Raw genomic sequence first — 16,951 nt, forward strand, 5'->3', positions numbered from 1 at the left:
ACATTTGCATCACTGTAGCATACATTCAATGCAGCGTCACTATCCTAACTTCATTTCTGAAACAACCTCACATAACATCTGACCTTTACTGGAAATCCAAATAATGTGTTATTATATATCGCCAAGTGTTGTGACTCAACAATTTTTGCACATTCACCTTTACTTGGGCTGAACCACTCTTATACTGTTTATCCACTGGATGGCACTGTGACAACATGTACTACGGCTGTGTTTGGAATAGCATACTGCAGTGTGCATACTGTGCACATGACGTAACTATTATAGTAAACACATACAGCCAAAATGTGTACAATCAGAGCACAGAGAGTGAAATACTGTACCTCACAATGCATTGCATCTGACTTATGAAATTGAAGGGATAGTTCACGCAAAAATGACTATTCTGTCATTATTTATTTACTCTGAACTTGTTCCATACCTGAGTTTCTTTCTTCCATTGAACACAAAAAGAAGATATTTTGAAGAATGTGGCAGCTATTGACTGCTATTGAGTTTTTCTTTCCTAATATGGATGTTAACGACCACCGGTTTCCAACATTCATTCATTTGTTTTCTTTTCAGCTTAGTCCCTTTGTTAATCAGGGGTCCCCACAGCGGAATGAACTGCCAACTTATTCGGAATATGTTTTATGCAGCGGATGTACTTCCAGCTGCAACCCAACACTGTGAAACACCCATACTCACTTACACACATACACTATGGCCAATTTCATTCATTCGTTTTCTTTTCGGCTTAGTCCCTTTATTAATCAGGGGTCGCCACAGCGGAATGAACTGCCAACTTATTCAGCATATGTTTTACGCAGCGGATGCCCATCCAGCTGCAACCCATCACTGGGAAACACCCATACTCACTTAATCACACCCATACATTATGGCCAATTTCATTCATTCATTTTTTTTTCGGCTGAGTCCCTTTATTTATCAGGGGTCGCCACAGCGGAATGAACTGCCAAATTATTCGGCATATGTTTTACGCAGCGGATGCCCTTCCAGCTGCAACCCAACACTGGGAAACACCCATACTCACTTACACACATACACTATGGCCAATATCATTCATTTGTTTTCTTTTCAGCTTAGTCCCTTTATCCATCAGGGGTCGCCACAGTGGAATGAACTGCCAACTTATCCAGCATATGTTTTAAACAGTGGATGCCCTTCCAGCTGCAACCCAACACTGGGAAACACCCATAATCACTTAAACACACACATACACTATGGCCAATTTAGCTTACTTAATGCATGTCTTTGGACTGTGGAGCACCCGGAGGAAACCCACGTCAACACAGGGAGAACATGCAAACTCCACACAGAAATGCCAACTGACCCAGCCGAGGCCTGAGGATCCGAGGATCGTGCAACCCAATGCGCCACCTTGTCGCCCAGTTTCCAACATTCTTCAAACTATCTTTTTTGGTGTATAGCTGATGTAAGAAACTCATAAATGTTACTCATTATTAGCACTAACTAGAAACAAGTCAATTGAAATGCACACACACACACACACTCAGTAGGCGGTGTGCATTATATACTACAGTATGCAGTACACTAGTGTCCTATTCCCAACATAACCACCTATCTAAGAACACACATCCTACAGTAAACCCAGATCATACTGAAATGCATTTCATACAAAATCCTGTTACAAATCAACCACTTAAAGGTGCAGCTCACACAAAAATCAAAATGGTCATCATTTACTCTCCCTCATGCGGTTTTAAACCTTTATGAGTTTGTTTCTTTCTTCTGTCCAGCACAAAAGAAGATGCTTTGAAGAATGCTGGTTGCACCCATTGACTTCCATAGCAGGAAAAAATGACTAATGAATTCAAAGCATTCTTCAGAATATCTCATTTTGCATTCAACAGAAGAAAGAAACTCAAAGGCTGCATTTACACTGCACGTTCAGGTGACTCAATTCCGATGTTTTTCTCCCATGTGGCACAGATCGGATACAACCCATGTACGTGTAAGCAGGAACAAATCACATGGATTCCGATTTACTCAAATCAGATTCAGGCCTTGTTCATATGTGGAAACTTATCTGATATGAATCGGATCTGTGCCCTCATGTCTGCAGTGTAAGCAGGTAAATTGGATTTTCACCTGTCAATGCGAGTCGCGCATCATTAAAAACCATAGCGAATGCATTGTCTCGTTTTTCTTGAGATTTTCCCGTTATTTACAGTTCTATCATCCCGTAAAGGTATTTTCCTGTATTTCTCCCGTATTTTCAGTCTTTCTCTGAAGGGTGGCAAATAAACATTAAAGAACCGAGCCTCCCTATACGCAACCCATACCGCCGAACCACCAGGGGCCGCCCCTTGCTCTTAAATGTGAGTTTGTTCTGTGCTTTCGCTTTGTTTAGGCATGTAAACACTTTAAAATGAATATAAAAACCGCAGGATTCCCTTTCCTTTTCATTACAGGTGCCGTCTTCCCTTCATATGCAATGCACAAAACAGTCATATAGCGGTGCATGACTGTCAGCTGACGCGCTCCATAGTGATAAATAGACGCAGTTTCCCAAAAGGATGCTGGACACGCGATTTGAAGCTGAGTGACTTGGATTTGTGTGCGTCTTTGAACAGACTTATAACATAATTAAAAATAATAATATCTAAAGATGTCGATCTTGGTGGGGTTTTTTTCAAACACAACTACTTTTGTCCTAAATGAGCATAAACAGTTAGGAAAGCAGTCGAAAGCTTTCATTATAACGTTAGATCTGTGTATTTTTAAAGTGACACCTCTGTTATTTAATGTAATGAATAGAAAAAGATCTAAATAAATAAGAGATTCATTCGTTGCTCTTTAATCAGAATGTGTAAGTTATACAGCGAAGAAACGGCTAATGAGATTTGATAGCTTTAATCTATTTCTTTATAATAGCTTTTAATTTTAATAAGCTGAACTGTTTGCTAATGTTTTTAACTGCTAATGTATACTATTTAATTTTTCTTTTGTAAATAACAATAATAAAGCATATTACTGACCACTTAACTGTTTATTTACAATGAAACAGCTCCAAATGAACATCTTTAGTAGTTGGGGGATTTTTTAAGAGGGGGGGGGTTGTCAGGGGAATCCCTTATTATGGTGGGCATATCCCTTATTTTCACATCCCAATGTTGACAGGTATGAGAGAATGACGTCTTTCATTTCAGAGCAGACTTCAGCAGAGTCCCAAACCTTAAATCTCATACACAAGGACTAAAAAGGCTTTTATACTGTCATATAGCACAGGTATTTAAGCATGTAAACGAGAGCGAGAGAGCGCAATGTCCGCCACGTAACCAATATAAACTAATATAAAACTAGAGCATACATCACTTGCATAAATCACGCCATGGACATTGCATTAAGATGCCTACTGGTTTAAAAAAGCCTGTATATCAAAAGAAGATGGCCAAATGAGGACATTTCTGTCATAAACTATAGTAAAACAGCTTGTCAAAAGCTGCGAACAGATTACATACAGGAATAAAGAAAAGAGCGCTCTTTAATTATCAGCTGTCAGTCAGCGCCCGCTCTTTTTTTCTGGTCATTGCGCCTTTGCCGTGTATTGTGTAAATGCAGATGATCGGATACGAGTCACTTTTAAAAGATGATGTAAGCAGGTCAGCAAAATAAATCGGATACAGTCACAAAATCGGAATTGACCCTCAAGATCTGCAGTGTAAATGCAGCCAAAGAGAACATGTTTTGAGCAAGTGAAGGCTGAGTAAACGATGACAGAGTTTTCATTTATTAAATCTCTTCAAATAATCAGACATTCACTCTGATACACACACCAAACAACCTGCGACAAAAGCCGATTCTGTCAACGTAAATGTCCTGTTGAATCTGTCCGTCAGACAGTCCTCAGATCGGGACAGAACACAGTGTCCTGAGAACTGATCAACAGTCTCTCTTTTTTTGAAGAAGGCCGGGCCACTTGTGCTCCACTAAATCCCTGAGTTACAAAAACATTCAAACACAGAAACCAGTGTGTCCTCCTCTCTCATTAGGGTGGATGCTGAGAGCTGTAGTTTCTGGGGTAAAAAGGGCTATAGCCGGATGAAGGGGGCGTGTAGCGGGACGTGGAGCGCTGGAAGTGGCTGGGAAGGGGGCGAGATTGGGATGAGCCCCACATTGAGCGGCGACTGGCCAATAAGGGTGAGCGGTAGGGCGAGGAAGGGGCGGAGCCTGAGGAATAATGTGACTCGCTTGCATATCTGCGGGCCAGGATAGAGGCATGTGTAGGTAAATGTGTGTAGGAAGAGTGCGGTTCAACCACATACGCTCGGACGCCCATTGTCCAATGGCGGTATGGCGTACTTGGGGGCGTCCAAGAGGACGAGGACACCACCGGAGACGAAGGAGCCTCCAAAGATGGTGGGCTGTTTGGAGCGGAAGGCTGGACGGGTGCAAAAGTAGGTGTTGTGGGTGAAGTGATTGCAGCGGCTGCTGTAAGGACTTCGGTAATTGTCAAAGGGGTGTCGGGAAGGGGTGGGACAGGTGCACTTACTTTGGGCGTGCTGCTCCTCATACGGGATGGTTTTCCCACTCGGGTGCGGTGTGTCTGCTCTTGGTCGAACTCCAGGTCCTCCAGTTTCTGCGTGAGGGCCAGTTTTTGCTGGATGGCCATGCGGAGGAGTGAGTTGAGGGTCTTTTTCTCATCCTCTGCTGCCGCCAGCTGTCTCTGCATCTCGTCCAGCTGAGACACGTACTCATCACACCTAATCAGAGAGAACGGAAATTAGTGTGAAATACTGCCGATGTTTTTTGACATGATTTTTTATGGTAGCATACTATGGCGAGGAAGGCGAGACCCATGTAAACAAAACAATGTTGTATATATATATATATGCACACAGACTTTTCATTTTCAGTCAGTCAGCCCAATTGATTCCGGTAAACTGTTGCACTGTCACAAAATTGCCACGATTAAGATCTGTTTTCTTTAGAAATCAATGATCTTCACTGCCTGATTGATATCCAATATAAAGTGAGTATCAGACCGGACAAGAAGCACTGCATTAAATTCCATTGTTCCCTGCCATGTCTTTAAAATATGAACATTTATTGTACACCAGTATTTTCAATCGAGTTTCCGCACTAGCTTGCTGCTACTGACAGCACTTGTGTTTATATGGCTTTTCATCTATGCTTTCATTTACGCTTGAACATGCTTACGTCTATTTAATATTTCTCACCGTGTGGCGAACATGGCTCTGAGGGAAGAGAAGGTGGCTGCGTCCTCTTTCAAAGCCTTCAGCTCATTCCTCAACTTCATCATGGTCTCGGTCACCATAGTCTTCTCATTCTCATATTTACTCTTAAGGTTGGCCAGAGCCACTTCAGCCGTCTGTGAAAAATACAAGCAACATTGTGCCTAGTAAACAACTGACAACAATTAGTTAACCCAATACTGATGTGATATAACAAAGCCAAAGTTGTTTTCTAAAAAGTCCAATTAGATGTTTTCTAACTCAAAGTCCACAGTTATACATGAGCAATACTGTAATAATAGCAGGCCTACTTAATACTCTGTTCATTTTGATGTATGGGATGCATTTACCAGGCAATTGCCCAGGTTTAAAAACCTACTTTTATACAATGAACAGCTCATTCAACTGAATGCTTGCCTTTCCAGTAACTAAGAACTCCTGTTGTATGTTTTTCTGCACATAATAATGGAGGTTGTAATTACTTTGCAGCCCATATAGCACAGCACATTCTCTTGGGTCTGGGATCTATAAATTGTAATGTCTATTAATCATCTGCGGGCTGGAAGGGACATACAACATGCTTTATATCACACAGTGGCCAACAAGGAGAAAGAAATTATGTGTCGGACAGAAAATTCCCTTTTCTATCAACGTTTCACCTTACAGGCTGTAAATTTAACACCTCAGTCTGGTGCACCAGGCAGTCTGAAACACCATGCTTACAAGTTACAGGATCTTTCGAGAAAGAACTGAAAAATAGCCCAGTAAAAATAAAATGAAAACGCAAGCTAATTACTTCCACTCGTTACACATAAGAGAATTCTTATTTTTGGTAAATTTACATGTGACAATATTTACCCTTAAGAACAAACTTAGGTTTGTCTTTATCATTTATGTCCGTGGACATTTCTTGGCAGGAAGAAGCTGTGAAGTGGACCAGACTTGTTGGTACTTTGCAGATCAAGTTACATGAAAACATAACAATTCATGTAGAAGCAATTAGGGATTGTCGAAAACACCAACATTGGTCCCTTTCCAGAACATTAGTACCAATTGGTACCGAAATGGCATCCATAAAAAACTAAGTAATACTAATAATAATAATAATAATAAGTTGGAAATGGTTGGTTGAAATGAAGCCGATGTTACTTATGGTTTTACACAAGAGTACTGCAGGTGAAAAATACCAGTTCATGTAGAAACCACATAATTTTACCAAGAAATTTAGAAGTATCATTAATGGGACGGCCAGAATAAGCTGCTAAGTGAAAGTTGATCAGTATTGATATGCATGACCTTTAAGTAACTTCACATGGACAAACACCAACTACAGTGCAAGGTCAGAATAAGTTGGGAGCAATAAGTTAAGCCGTAATGTTGGACAGATGTTATGCTGATAGCTAAAAATCATGATACGCAATTATCAATACTGATATGCATGCCTTGGTTGAAAGAAAGCAACATTACAAGGAAAACACCAACTACAGTGCAAGGTCAGAATGGTTTGGGAGTAAGTTGACCAATATTGATGTGCATGACTTTAAAGGAAGTAACTTATCAAGGAAAAACACCAGCTACAGTGCAAGGAGAATAGGTTTGGAGCAATAAGTAAAGCCATAAAGTCGACCAGACGTTATGCCGATAGTTAAAAATCATGATACGCAAAACTACTACTGCTATAGGTGAAAGACAGCAACTCATGCTGAAATGTCGTGAAAGTGAAAGATGATTAATATTGATTTGCATGCCTTGGGTAAAAGAAAATAACTTTACAAGGACAAACACCAACTACAGTCCAAGGTCAGAATAGGTTTGGAGCAAGTTGATCAATATTGATACGCATGACTTTAAAGAAGTAACTTTACAAGGAAAAACACCAGGTACAGTGCACGGTCAGAATAGGTTGGAAGCAAATGCCGATAGTTAAAAATCATGATACGCAACATTACTACAACTACTATAGGCGAAAGACAGCAACTCATGCTGAAATGTTGTGCAGTGAAAAATGATCAATATCGATTTGCATTCCTTTGGTAAAAGAAAATAACTTTACAAGGACAAACACCAACTACAGTGCAAGGTCAGAATAGGTTGGGAGTAATAAGTTAAGCAGTAGTGTCGGACAGACGTTATCCTGATAAAAATTATGATACGCAACACTACTACTACTATAGGTGAAAGAGAGAAACTCATGCTTAAATGTTGTGCAGTGAAAAATGATCAATACTGATATGCATGCCTTGGGTAAAAGAAAGTAACTTTACAAGGACAAACATCAACAACAGTGCAAGGTCAGAATAGGTTGGGAGCAAGTTGATCAATATCGAAATGCATGACTTTAAAGGAAGTAACTTTGCAAGACAAAACACCAACTACAGTGCAAAGTTAGAATAGGTTGGGAGCAAGTTGATCAATATCAATATGCATGACTTTAAAGGAAGTAACTTTGCAAGACAAAACACCAACTACAGTGCAAAGTCAGAATAGGTTGGGAGCAATAAGTTAAGCCATAAAGTCGGACAGACATTATGCCAATAGTTAAAAATCATGACACGCAACACTACTACTACTATAGGTGAAAGACAGCAAGTCATGCTGAAGTGTAGCACTTTTGCCAAGAAACACAGCAACCTTAATGAGAATCTCAGTCAATGTAAGGACTCCCATGGTTCAATACTCTCAGGCCAATCAATAGGGATGCTGGGTAATAAATAGAGCTGATTAGCCTACCTGCTTGTTGGCTTTGAGCACAAGGCGCAAGGTTGCAATCTGCTCCCTCTTTGTGCTCAGGAGGGACTTGAGTTTGAGGATCTCCTCCATGCAGGCCTCCTTGTCTTTGTCCATCAGCGGGGCGAGTTCACTGGCGGCCGCTCGCTGGCGGGACAGCTGGAGCGAGCGGTCTACGGCTTTCTGCAAGTGCTTGATCTGATCACGGATGATTGCGTTGAGGTGATGGATGTTTGTGGGCTCCCGGCGGAGCTCTGAGCCTGTGGATGATTCTGGAGCTGGGGATGAAGATGATGATGAGGAAGAGGCACTAACATTGGGAGAACCCAAAGGGGTGCGGACCGGGCTCTGCTCTGCAGTGAGAGGGTCTTTGGATGGAGAGTCTGACGGGCTCCGAGACTCGTTAATCGCTGCTAATCGGCGTGCAAGTCGAGGGGTCAACAGTACACGGTGGTCGTCCTGCTGCCCCTTGTGGCCAGAGGTGGAAATGCGCGTCAGGGTCCGGCCCTGCCGGTAATAATCCAACGTAACGCGGTTTGGTGTCTCATTGTTGCACAGGCAGACGTGGTGGTATAATTGCGCCAACTCCTCACTAAATATCGCCAACTCATCTTGAGCGTTTCCCAGAATTCCATGCGTCTCCAATGCTGTGTTATTGGCTGCCTGCAGCTCACGCTCCAGATTCACTGCTTTCTCCCGGCCTTCCCTGCAGCTTCGTTCTAGCTTTGCTACTTGTATCTCCAGCATCTGCATTTGTGCCTGTCCCTGTTCCTCCACCCGAGCTCTGGCTTCCACTGATTCGTTATATCTATCCTTTACTTCCTTTAACTCCGCCTTCAGTCCAACCACCTCCGTCACGGCCACCCTGTATTTACTCTGCAGCAGCTCCAGACTCGGTCCCTCCTGGCCCACAGGCAGGAACAGAGGCTCCTCTTCTTCTTCCTCCTCTTCCTCCTTGACTTTACTGCTACGCTGTCGGCGGAGTTTTCGGAAACGTTCCCCCAAGCGGCTGGCCTTCTCGTGCTGCTCTGTTAAAGCGCCCTGCGTATGACGGAGCACTGCTTGGGATTCCTGCAAGGTGTTGAGCAGAGATGCTTTTTCCCGTTCCACCTGGAGCACATGAACAAGTAGACGAATGAATTTAGTCAACATTTGAAGTGGATCCATAAATTTTAATGAAGGTTTAAGACAAGATTGGGTGTTGGTCAATAGTTTTAGAGCAACTTTGATGAAACATGGTGATCGGTTTCAAATGTTGACTACTGCATACTGGGTACTGGTCCATCATGCAAATAACCAGTAAGATCTATATTGTGAAGCTGGTTACCAAAACTGTGGTTCCCTAAAGTGCTAGTGGGCCAATAAAATGTTTTGGAGGAAATTAATCATTAATAATACTAGTAATAGTAATTAATAATATTTATCAAACAAGTTAATGTATAAAGTTAATGTATATTCATTGTCTGCCATTGACATACTCCGGAGCTTCACATATATTTGACTCAAATGAACCTGCACTACAGGAACAGCGATCTCTTGTGACAGGAAGGATATAAATAAGCCAGTAGCATGGTCCATTAGTGTGTATGGTGGTCTCATATTTCATCCCACGACACTGCAGCATCCCATTGTAAACAGAACAACGCCTAAACCAATGCAGTAGCCAGACTCTTTAGAGACATGAGTTTTAAAAAAAGCTACTTATTGCATCAACAAACAGCTTTGCTTTATAAAATGAGCTTACTCTAATAGAAATGTTAATGCCAATACATATTCATAATATGGGCGTGACACACGCACAAGCCCCGCCCCCTTTACACTGACCTGCTGAAGCTGTTGTCTGAGTTTCAGGATCTCTGGGCCATTGAGCTCACTAAACAGATCAGGGGTCAAAATCTCACTCTTCCTCAAACTGGACGCCCTGAAGTCTCCGTTCAGACGGTTCAACACTGAACCTGCTGCGCCCTGAAGCAGATGCCCGTTACACTTCCCGCCGTCTTCACTAGTGGGCGATGTAGCAGTTGTTGGTGTCGCGCTGCCACTAGGGGGTGCTGAGCTCAATGCGATCAAATGGGCACAGCCTGAGCTAAAATTCCCGTCGCACACGGTTAGATGGTGGGCTAATTCTTTACGCAAAATGTTTTTCTGCTCGCGCTCGTTTTTCAGAGCATCCAACGCCTCCTCTAATTGGCTCTCGGAGATGTCCTTCAGACGCAGCGCATCTTCTAATTGGCTGTTCAGCAGAGCCGTTTCCTCCATCAGAACTTTAATTTCATGCTTCAGGCCTTCAAACTCCACCTGAAATAAATAAAACAACAGGTAAAGTCATTTATATTAATCGATTAATGTGCTATTTATGAATTTAATAACAACTATTTAAAATTAAATTTATAAAATATAATTTCTTTTAGCATTTTTTATGTTTCATTTCAACATATTTTACACGATATATTAAAATCATCCCCATGAGCTACTGTAATCTAATTAAAGTTAATTAAATCAGTTATTTATTGGCTTGGGTATTTAAATATCTCTATAAATATCAGTGTATATGCTAGTTTATTGCATATAAATAAATACAATACATAAACAATTAGAAAAAGTTATAATTGTTATATATCATAATACATATAAATAACAATGCACTTTATTAAGGTGGTTTATGAGGACATGCATTGTGTCCTTGTAATTCAAAATGCTTGACATGAAAATTTTGCCAAAGGTTTCCTGTAAGGGTTTGGTTTAGGGGTAGGGCATCATATAATAAGAGGTTTATTCTATATAAAATACATTACGCCTATATAGAGTCCTCATAAACCATGTATAAAAGTATGTATGTATGTATGTATGTATGTATGTATGTATGTGTGTGTGTGTGTGTGTGTGTGTGTGTCCACCTGGTTCTGTTTGAGTGTGGACACCAGTTTCTGCAGTGAGATGTTCTCCTCCTCCAGCTCAGTGTAGTCCTGCAGTAATCTGGCCTCTCTGAACTTATACTCTCTGACCTCCTCTCTCATCCGGCTCCTCTGCAGCTCCAGCATCTCATTACTCTGACAGAAACACACACACCAAGACACACACTCCATTACAACAGGGATTTTTACCTTTTACCTTGAGCCCAAGCCTTGGTGCCATTTTGTGACTGAATAATACATAGGTTAGTGTATGCTCCATTCAGCCGTTTTCATTTCTGTCAGCTTCGCCTTTAACAAAATAAAAAATATCTATTACGACTCAGAACAATGTTATATATTTATAACAACATTTATAACAATATATATGTTTTATGGCAGGTATCCGTGTAATAAGCAGGATAAAGTACATATAGCATGGTTGTCTTTGCAGAATAAACCCTTCAGTAACCCTTCAGTAACCCTTCTTAAACAACAGTGCTTGGCTTTACATTGGACTGCTGATAAATCTGTCAGGCATTATTCTGCAATAACATCTTACTGGATATAAGTTGTTCCTACCTCTCGGAGCTCCTGCAGGATGGAGGTGAGTCTCTCGTTTTCGGCTTGTGTGCAGGACGCCTGAGATCTGCTGCTGTGGAGCTCTGCTTGCTGCTCCAGAAGTCGGCTCATATAATACGCCTCTTTAGTTGCCGATTCCTGCAGCAGCGTCTCCTCGTTGGTCTCTCCATCTTCAGCCACCTTCCTCTGCGTGGTGTAAACTTGGCTGAAGGCCTGGCAGAAACCACAGCAAAGGATAAATTAGCTAAGAAATGTGTGGGTTAATGAATTTTGCTCCTTTATATTCATTAAAAGTTTAAGAAATTTCTTTAAACTAATAAAACTATAGTTCATAAAATATTTGTAATTTTATGTTCAGTATTGATGAGAACTTTTATTTGAATGAAATTGATAAGCAAAAATCTGAGAATCACTAGTATTAGTGTCTTATTGGAATTAAATACATTTAATAAAATGAAATTGAATTTGCAACAATGACAATAAACCAAATATTACTCTCAAATGTCACTTTTCAAACTAATTTAATTCATTAAAAATTTATTATTATTTAATAAGTTAATTACAAGAATTTACAATTTTTTTTGTTTTATAATAAAAAAATGTATTTAAACAATATTTATTTAATTAAAATGAGCAAAATGTAATTGTTTAGCCAGCATTAATTCAATAGTATATATTATATACTATAACAATATACCTATATTTTTATGTAGCTTAATAAAATACAATTTCAGTTTATTTTGCATTTATTTTAATTATATATTCATTGATTCGTTTTCCTTCGGCTAAAGGTTGGTTTATACTTCTGTGTATGGTCCGGCGCAGCCTTTCTCGCGCACCTCTCAAAAGATGTAACTACACGTCGCAAATGATGAATAAGCCTTAAAAATGTTTGTTTTCTATGACTATGAATCATTTATAATCATTCTTTTGTCTAAATATTTCTGTTTCTGCGCGATACTTGAGTAAATGTGACAAACATGTTTTTTAAATGAATGTTGATTTGAGGATTGAATGTTGTCATGTTTTATTGTCATGTTTTTAATGAATTTGCTCCTTTTTATTCATTAAAACAATTCTTTTTAACTTACAAAACTACAGTTTATAAAATATATTTACATTTTTTTCCCCAATACTGATAATAACTTTTCTTTTAATGAAATTGATAAGCATACAAAATCTGGAAATCACTAGTAATAGTATTATGATCACCAGTGTTGCTCTTGCAGAATGCTGGAGAACACTCACAATCAACTGCACTACAAATCCCACCATGCACTTCACTCACACAGCTGAAGCTGTTCAGGACTAATCAGATGGACCTTAAACACAGCACACACATCATTGCTGAGTCTTTTTTTTTCTGCTTAGGGCATCACTTAAGCGTCTTGTCTTGTCTTCCCGTGGTTTTGGCTTTTGCTTTGTTTTACTGTTTACCACCTATTTTGCCACTTGACCTCCCCATTTGCCTGCTTTTGACAACACTCTTGGATTTCCTGTATGCCCCTGTTTTGACCATTGCCTGCCTGACTATTCTTTGTAATAAACTGTACATGGATCCTCAACTTCGTTGTCCAGTGTCTTCCAATACTTCCGTCTTATTGGAATTAAATACATTTAGTAAAAAAATATTCATTTACTAAAAAAACAACAAAGACAAAAAAAAAAAAACAATTGTGTAATCAGCATTAATTCAATATTATTTTTCACTTCAATTTAATTTATTCAATTTTTTTTTATTGTTTACATTGTTGTGTCCATTTTTTTCTCCACAAAAATGACCCATTCTCTCTTCAACTATCCTCAAATTTAGTAACAGATCTGAAAAACAGACACAGATTTTACCAAAGATCAAAAAGCACAAGTAGCCTCACAGTAAGAGGTGAAGTTCAGTCATTTTGTCTATAATCCAGAAGGCGTGTGTGGAATAGAGGACAGCACTGATCTCGCATAAAACACAGAGAAGATCAATGCAGAAGCTCATAGTGTGAGAAATCAATGGAGTGAGGGATGAACACCACCGAACAGGCTTATGGAGCAGTGCATCATGGGACAGAATGAGCGCATTATTTGCTGCTCAATAAAATGTTACCTCTCTAACAAATTAATTATTGTTCATTAACTTATCTATACACCTAATTTATCTTTCTTTCAGGAACATTGTTTTAAAATATTTCAGTAGTTTTCTCATGTATTTGTTGGCAAACCTTCGTTCATCTTAAAGGACTAGACCTTTCTTGGATGCTGCTTTTGTACCAAATCATAACTACAATCACCTGTGGACATCACCTGTTTCATATCACGTCATTATTTAACCAATTTACCTGATTACCAGCCCTAAACTGCTCCTGTCCCAACTGTTTTTGGAATATGTTGCAGGTCTGAATGACAGAAAAGGAAATTAAATATATTTTTAGTGTTCATATTGTCTTCATCAACTCTTTCTTATTAGCATTTTCCATACTGTCCCAAATTTTTCAGATTTTGGATTGTATTTAAATGTTCTTTTACTTAAAATGTACATTTTCCTTCGAGGTTGCCACAGCAGAACGTACCGCAACTATTCCAGCTAGACAGGAGAAGGAGAAACAGCCTGCATGACTATCATTCTACACTTGGTGAGAATGAACCGAGCTTCTACAAACCAGCTGCACATCCTTCCATCAATCCATCCATGCATCTATCCATCAATCCATGAGTCATTCCATCAGTCATTCCATCCATCGACCAGTCATTTCATCTATCCATACATCCATCCATCAATCAGTTATTCCGTCCATCATCCATCTATCCATCCATCCAACCATGATTCCATCCATTAGTCATTCCAATCGTCATTCGATACTGCTCGATACTTGAGTAAATGTGACAAACATGTTTTTTGAATGAATGTTGATTTGAAGATTGAATGTTGTCATGTTTTATTGTCATGTTTTTAATGAAGTTGCTCCTTTTTATTCATTAAAAAAATTAAGAAATCCTTTTAAACTTACAAAACTACATATGTTTTACGCAGCAGATGCCCTTCCAACCACAACACAGTACTGGAAACACCCATACACGCTCTTATTCATACACTCGTACACTGCGGCCAATTTGTTTTATTCAATTCACCTATAGCGCATGTCTTAGGACTGTGGGGGTAACCGGAGCACCCAGAGGAAACTCACACCAACACGGGGATAACATGCAAACTCCACACAGAAATGCCACCTGACCCAGCCGGGACTTGAACCAGCAACCTTCTTGCTGTGAGGCAATTGTGCTACCCACTGCACCACCGTGCTGCCACTTTTTAAAATTATTTTGAACTTATGTACCCTATACAACATCACAATACAAATTCAACATTCAGTAATGTAAACAAATTATAATAAAAATAATAACAAAGCAACAATTATAACATAAATATTAAATACAAAATAATACAACAGACAGCCAAAATGACAACCCTTCAATTTTTTCTTTACATGCTCTCCAGATACTGTAAAAAGCTACCCCATTTCTGATTGAAAGTATGGGTGGAGTCCTGAAGTCTTGCCAACATACGATTGATTTCATTCTGAACTCCTTCTAGGTTCATTTGGTTTTGTTAGTCTTTTTTTATTTTGCTTTTTCTCTTAGTTTTAATTTATTTTCAGTCAATTGAATTGCTTTCAGTTTAAAGAAGACCTATTATGCAAAAATCCCATTTATAAGGGGTTTAAACACAGATGTGTGGCAGCAGTCTGTGAATATAACCAGGTAAAAATTAATTAATCGTATTTTTTTATTATCAGACTTGATAAAAACTGTCTGCAGAAACACTTTGATTGACATTCTCTCTTTGTATGTGTCATCAGAGAGTGAAAGCCCCGCCCACTAGTGACAATCTCTCCCTCATTAGCATAAGATGTTAGTCTTGATGTTAAATCTGCCACTATGCTAACACACAGGCATTTGTAGCTCCGCCCTCTTCTGAAAAAGAGCACAATCTCATTTGAATTTAAAGCGACAGACACTCAAACACCACAATTAGGATCAAAGCCTAAAAGGGTCCGTTTCAGAGTTATAAAACATTATAAAACATTATCTGTGTGGTATTTTAAGCTGAAACTTCACTACACACATTCTAGGAGATGTATTTTAAATCTTGTAAAAAGTGGCATAATAGGTCTGCTTTAAACGAAATTCAGAGAACCGCCAACACTACGAAGACAAAAGGAGCAGAAAAACTGCAGCGTAAGCTGGATGTCTGCTTTTACAGTGTTTCCCTCTTCAACGCTTGCTCTGCATGGATGGAGACGGAGAGAGCTCTACAAAGAGACGCCACTGGGGTTTTCCATTAGGCTGAAATTCAATCAAACTCTCCCTTGTGGTCATTCAGTCCTGCAGCAGTGCTGGAAAACCCACAGTAGTGCTTTAGAAATAGCTAGTGCTCTTTAAATTACTTTTTTAATGGTAATTACAAGTTGACTGACATAATGAACAACAACCACAACAAAAAAATGAGACCAGGTAATTATTATATTTTTCCCACTTTCCCACTCACTTTCCCACTTGTCATAGTGGGAGAAAAAAAGCTATGCACACTGTGCAGGGAGCTGTAAATCAGAACACAGTTGCTGCATGGAGCTCTTCTAACGAGCTGGTCATGTGAATCAGGTGTGTTAAATAAGAGGCACATGCAAAATATACAGAGCACCAGGGTGAGTAGATCGGAGAAGGAGAAACAGCCTGCATGACTATCATTCTACACTTGGTGAGAATGAACCGAGCTTCTACAAACCAGCTGCACATCCATCCATCAATCCATCCATGCATCCATCCATCAATCCATGAATCATTCCATCAGTCATTCTATCCATCCACCAGTCATTTCATCCATCCATTCATCAATCCATCCATCCAACCATCATTCCATCCATGAGTCATTCCATCAGTCATTCCATCCATCCATCCATGCATCCCTACATCCATCAGTTATTCCATCAGTCCATCCATCCATGTCATATCCATTTATGCATCCATCCATCCATCAGTCATTTCATCCATCCATCCATCATTCCATCCATGAGTCATTCCATCAGCCATTCCATCCATCCATCCAACCATCCATCCAACCATCCATCCATCCATTCATCCATCCATTCATCCATCCATGCATCCATCCATCCAGTCACTTCATCCATCCATGCATCCATCCATCCATCCATCCATCCATCAGTTATTCCATCTGTCCATCCAGTCTCCCATGTCATTTCATCCATCCATGCATCCATCCGTCCATCCATTAGTCATTTCATCCATCCATGCATTCATGCCCCCATCCATTCATCTATGCATCCATCCATAAATCCATCCATCATCCATCCATCCATCAGTCATTTCATCCATCCATCAGTCATTTCATCCATCCATTCACCCCTCCATCCACCATTAATTCCATCGGTCCATCATCAATTCATCCATGCATCCATCCATCTATCCATCAGTCATTCCACCCATCCATCCATCCATTAGTCATTTCATCCA

General features: G+C 39.8%; 1 protein-coding gene across 2 annotated transcripts in view; it reads right to left on the reverse strand.

Moving 5' to 3' along the window:
- LOC130223390 (protein bicaudal D homolog 1-like) overlaps positions 1 to 16,951 on the reverse strand; it is a 41,976-nt gene that overhangs the window by 11,901 nt on the left and 13,124 nt on the right. For both annotated transcript variants that reach the window (XM_056456178.1, XM_056456179.1), the window contains exons 2-7: positions 11,438 to 11,650; positions 10,862 to 11,014; positions 9,789 to 10,262; positions 7,968 to 9,074; positions 5,223 to 5,374; positions 4,535 to 4,745 (exon numbers count right to left, since the gene is read on the reverse strand). In XM_056456178.1, the coding sequence (XP_056312153.1) occupies positions 4,535 to 4,745; positions 5,223 to 5,374; positions 7,968 to 9,074; positions 9,789 to 10,262; positions 10,862 to 11,014; positions 11,438 to 11,650 (2,310 nt within the window). The remainder of the gene's footprint in view (positions 1 to 4,534; positions 4,746 to 5,222; positions 5,375 to 7,967; positions 9,075 to 9,788; positions 10,263 to 10,861; positions 11,015 to 11,437; positions 11,651 to 16,951) is intronic.

This window comes from Danio aesculapii, chromosome 4 (assembly GCF_903798145.1).
Source record: "Danio aesculapii chromosome 4, fDanAes4.1, whole genome shotgun sequence".
Lineage (NCBI taxonomy): Eukaryota > Metazoa > Chordata > Actinopteri > Cypriniformes > Danionidae > Danio > Danio aesculapii.